Source organism: Myotis lucifugus, unplaced genomic scaffold, assembly GCF_000147115.1.
Source record: "Myotis lucifugus unplaced genomic scaffold, Myoluc2.0 scaffold_9442, whole genome shotgun sequence".
NCBI lineage: Eukaryota > Metazoa > Chordata > Mammalia > Chiroptera > Vespertilionidae > Myotis > Myotis lucifugus.
The window spans coordinates 901-6,319 of NW_005880490.1; the positions used below are offsets into that span (position 1 = coordinate 901).

The following is a 5,419-nucleotide window of genomic DNA, read 5'->3' on the forward strand; positions in this document are numbered from 1 at the left end:
ACATACATATATATATATATATTTAGTTTATGTCACTCTGAGGATAAAAATTGTCATTTAATTTTCGTACATTTTGGTGTACGAAGCTAAGTTCATACCCTACCTGATACTTTCATTCTCTTACCCGAGAATGTGAATGATGGGTTAGGTGGATGTGTTGGGCCCATTAGAGCTATTCTTAGCTACTGTTCTGTATATTCATGGCCTTTATTATATCCCTAAGATGAAGGTATAATTTTTACTTCATAAGAGGGGGGATTCAGACTCCCAGGAGTTAAGCAGCTTGCCAAAGGTCATGAGCTAGTAAGTGTTGCCATGGATTTCGTGCCACATGGGTTTGCATGTTGACTTTAGAACCTAACCCCTGGTAAAGGCTTTATCCTGCTTAAACTCTCCTCCCCCCAATATTAAGCTTTTCCTTATAAGCCCACCCACATTACAGTTCTGATGTTGCTCTTTTTTCCATAGGACTTAACATATGCACTAAGTTAAAGAAGTCCTTATTCCTTGACAAACTGTCTTAGTTTACAATGCCTTAATAGGGTAAAGAATAGGGATCCATTAGCATAACTTACCTATTACTTTTTACTGTTACAGTGCATATTGGACTAACATTTTGGAATAATAACGGCCTCTTTTAATTGTGAGTTAATACATTGAAACAAAACAAAACAAAAAAGCCCCACTGCATTCTAAGTTATAAAATATTTCTAACAAAAATTAATACCTGTCATTCTTATTTTAATTATTCTCAGTGTAATTCACGTTACAGAGGAGGGCCCTGGTACCCCGATCTATTATTCTACGTAAATCCTACAGGGCAGGTTGATGTTTGTACTTAACAAATGAGGCTATTGAAGTTCAGTGAAGTTGCTGCTATGAACGAACATTGACCTGCAAGTCTTTGTGTGAACATATACCCTCAGTTCTCTTGGGCATCCACTCGGGAGTGGAGGAGCTGGGGGCAGATGAACAACTGAAAACCTGGAAAGAAAGTGCAGACATGAACTTGGGATTTATAATGGAACCTCTTGTCTTGTCTGTTCACCTTTATAAGAATAAGTAAAAATAGCCAGAAGCCTGTAATTGGGTTTCCTTGTATATGTTTTAATGGAAGAACGAGGAGAAAAATAACAAATTGCAGAAAAGCAGCCGACAAGCTTCTCTCTTACTGGCAGCTGTTTCTGTAAATAATTCTAATTGGATTTCGTCCAAGGCAAAGGCAGAAGGGGAAGGCATTGTTTGATGGGATATGGCAGTAGGTTGAAATTTTTCACCTTGGGGATTAGTCACTGAAAATAGCGGATGTTCTTTTCATCAACTTGAAACATAACTTGTTTAAACATCCTTTAACCTACATGTGACCCAAAAATGCTTTTCAGTGTTGGGGGCCAGATGGCCTTGAACTTTCTCCATGGTATATCCCGAAACTTAATTTCTATGGAGTAGAAATGGCCACCTCATCTCTGCAGTAACTTTAATCAAACACACCCCACAGACAACTTAAATAATGACTAGATATACTTGAAAATGTAATATCTGATAACCACCCACATTAATAGAGATTGACACCACAGATGAATTTTTAAACAGTTTTTATTAAATTGATTGGGGTGACATTGGTCACCATGAACATACAGGCTTCATGTGTGGGTTTCTATGTTGCAGGATCTGTATGTTGCACCGTGTGCCCACACCCAAAGTCAGATCTTCTCCTGTCACCTCATATTACGATGCCCTTCTCCCCCCACCCCCTTCCCTCTGGCAGCCACCACTCTGCTGTTTGTGTTCGTAAGTTTCAGTTTTAGGAGTGAAATCATATGGTTCTCGGCTTTTTCCGTCTGACTCATTTCACTTAGCGTAGTGTTCTCAGGGCCCATCCCTGCTGTTGCAAATGTCGCTAAATACCAGGCGTGCACTGAGCTTTTGTTTAGCCAGGTGATGCTCCACGTGACGACTTTATGACATTCTTACTAACGGAATGGTTTTCCTTAGTCATTTTCTGGTTGGTTTTTCAGGGCTCCAGGAATATGTGGAGGCCGTCTCTTTCCAACACTTCATCAGAACACGATCACTGATCAGTATGGAGGAAATCAATAAGCAGTTGGTATTTACAACGGAAGACAGTGGGAAAGAAAACAAGACGGTAAGAATTTAAAGCCACATGTCACATTTATTACCTCATTCATGTAACGGTATAGTGATTGTAGGAGGTTTATACTGGCTGCTAGTGGTAGGAATATGGAGAGGGCAGCGTGGTTTCGTAGATTCCCATGCAGGGAAATGGCCTTTTTGACTATTTTAGTTGGTGGCTAGGACGAGAACAGCGGTGGGTGCGTTGAGGGAGAGTAGATCTCCCTGTCCACCTGAAGCACTATTGAGCGATTCCTGTAAGTTCAGTTTCGGTGTCGCTGTATTTACTGTGTGCCCTTTATAAGCACTATCTCATTTCATCCTTTTTAAAAAAATGTGTTGCCTTTATTGGCTGTAATTCAAAGTACATCTATTTTATTTTTTAATCCTCACCTGAGGATATTGTTCCATTGATTTTTAGAGAGTGGGGAAGGGAGGAGGAGAGACAGAGAGAAACATCAATGATGGATCGGTTGCCTCCCGCACACGCCCCGACCAGGGCCGGGGATCGAGCCTGCAACAAAGTAGGTGCCCTGGGTCTCAAGATACAATATTCAAGCAGTGAGGTGAGATTTTAAATGTTTGATATTTCCTGAGATACTAGTATACTTAAAGGTAAAATTAAAGTTTTTTTCTTTATTTTTATCTTTGTTTCTGTTTTAGTATTTAAAAATTACTCAGAGTCAGACGATGTAAGAAGCTATAGAAATAGTGTTTTCTTGAATATTAGCTAAAATGTTTATATTGAAAGCGGGGGACTTAATTTTGACATGACAAATAGAAACTTACTTTAAGGAAGGTACTCATTTTCTCAATTTTTAAACTATATGAAGTTTATAAAGGAGGAAATTCATTTTAACATGCTTTTTTCTCCGAAATCAACTTTTAGTTATAACCAGGGGAACTCCTGTCTAATGATAGAAATAAGAACATTAATATTTTCTTAAGCAAAAGTTATTTTTATAAATGACCTATGCAATGGAGCCCTCTTTCCACTCCTACAGTTTCCCTACCCTTCCTAAAAAGATGCCTTTTCTCTAACAGTTAATAGAAACGGAACATAGCAGGTACTTTATGTCATGCTGTAGTTTTAAAGGCACCAGAATAATCTGAAGCTGACTTTGGATACTTACTCATTTCTGTCATAACTAGCTGTTTTCCTTCTGGTGTCTCTTGGACCTCATCTCATCTCATACTTGACATGGCGAGGACTGGACCAGCTGGTCTCAGAAGAGAGTCCAACAGCATTGAACGAGCTCAGTAATACTCCATTTGACTGCCATGCCCTTGCTTCCTTCTCAGCGACTCTGTTATCTATAAAGTTCAAGTTCCTCAATGTGCCTTATACCCTTAGACTCATCCTGTACTACTTCTCCTTTAACCCTGACCTGGAAGAAAACCTCTAGTTTCTCAGCTGTGAGCTCCGTTGTCACCCGCAGGCCTTTGCAGCCAGCCCCTCTCTAAAGGGGCCTCCATTGTAATTACTTCCCTACGTCTCATACAGACTCTTAGTAACAGTTTAAGCATCGCCTCTTCCTGAAAGAATGCAGTGTGTAGAGAGAGAAATTGATGTGGAGAGAGATTTACATGGTAATGGTGATGGTGATTGATAGCAGCTAGCATTTATTGAGTATTTACTTTGTGTTGGGCGCCATGCCAAGAACGTGGTAAATATTATTTCATCCTTGAAATAAAACCTCTGAGGTAGGTACTGTTATCCCATTTTACAGATGAGGAAACAGGTTTAGAGAGATGAAATAACTTGCCCAAGGGCATACACCTTATGAAGCAAGGTCCTGGACGAGGTGGGAGGAGATGGGTCAAGGTCATTTGGAAGAGGTAACCTCAAACAAGAGGAGGGACCACTCATCACCTGGGACTGGAGGATAGAAGGTAAAGATGGGTGTGGACCTGAGTTTTTTTTTATAGGCATAAGGCCATCGAGAGAGCCTGTGCCAGGTGACCTGGCAACATGACCAGGCCATTGACCGTAGGTTTGGGATTAAGTAGGGGGCTGAGGAGAGTGATGACGGCTTGGAATAATGTCTAAGGAGACTGGAGAGAGAATCATCTCAGATAAAGTGAAAGGAGCGGTGAGTCATTTGCAGTGGAACAAACTACAGATGCAGATGTCATTATTATTATTTTTCAGCTCAGTGGGACTCGACCTCTTGAATAAAGTACTAACAAAAGTAGGTTTTAACATCGATGCAGGCTGTGTTTTCTCTGGGTGCAGTAGAAAAATAGGAGCCTAAAGGAACTGAGGAGGATGTAGCAAGAGAGTAATCAATGAGGATGATCAGTGCTGGATAGGGATAGGAGAGAGGCCAGAAAGGGCCGAGTGGCTTAGGAAGAGGAGAACCAATCACATACGTGGAGACCTCAAGATGTGTTATTTCAATAAGTACGTTTGTCATGCAGTAAAGTGATTGGGCCCTGTTTAAGAATGCTTTAACTTTATTTTGTATGTCAAGTGAAGTTGGAAATAGTTGACTTTATAATGATACAGTATTAGAATTCAAAATTATCTTGAACGAATTTCATTAAACTCCCTACCCAAGGCATGAATTCCTCTTGGAACATCACCAATAGTCTTTAAACAAAATAGATCATTTTATTTAGAGAAGATTAGCATGGCTGATGGGCTATTGGTTTTGTGCCTTATAATTCATGTGACACCTGCAAATTCACTCTTTTTCACCGGTATTTTCTGTGTGTGTGTGTGTTTTCTTCTACCAGCCCTCCTCCGACGCTCACGATAAAGAGTCTGGTACTTGGAGACTGAGAATCACCCCTGTCGATTACCTGCTGGGAGTGGCCGATCTGACTGGCGAGTTGATGCGGATGTGCATTAACAGCGTGGGCAACGGGGACATCGACACCCCCTTTGAAGTGAGCCAGTTCCTACGCCAGGTGTACGATGGGTTTTCATTCATTGGCAATACCGGCCCTTACGAGGTGTCTAAGAAGCTCTATACCTTGAAGCAGAGCCTGGCCAAGGTGGAGAATGCCTGTTATGCCTTGAAAGTCAGAGGCTCAGAAATTCCCAAACACATGCTGGCAGATGTCTTTTCAGTTAAAACAGAAATGATTGATCAAGAAGAGGGCATTTCTTAGAATAACATCACCCACTTGTTATTCTCTTGAACTCCTAAGAGAGACCAGTTTGTGAGACTGTTACTGGGTATTGTATCTGACTTTATTGTGGCTTTTACATAGGACATTTTCAGTTTCACTTGTTTGGAATTATAAACAAGCTGTACGTAAAATTATCAAAATGAAGCAT

At 40.6% G+C, this 5,419-nt stretch overlaps 1 protein-coding gene across 1 annotated transcript; it reads left to right on the forward strand.

Moving 5' to 3' along the window:
* Positions 1 to 1,760: 1,760 nt before the first annotated feature.
* Positions 1,761 to 5,327, forward strand: LOC102435333 (translin-associated protein X-like; the record flags this gene model as incomplete). The annotated part of the gene is made up of 3 exons (XM_006109410.3): positions 1,761 to 1,791; positions 2,019 to 2,146; positions 4,873 to 5,327. Coding segments are annotated over 3 exons (537 nt in total), but the record flags the coding sequence as incomplete, so codon positions are not given.
* Between the last annotated feature and the right edge of the window lie 92 nt (positions 5,328 to 5,419).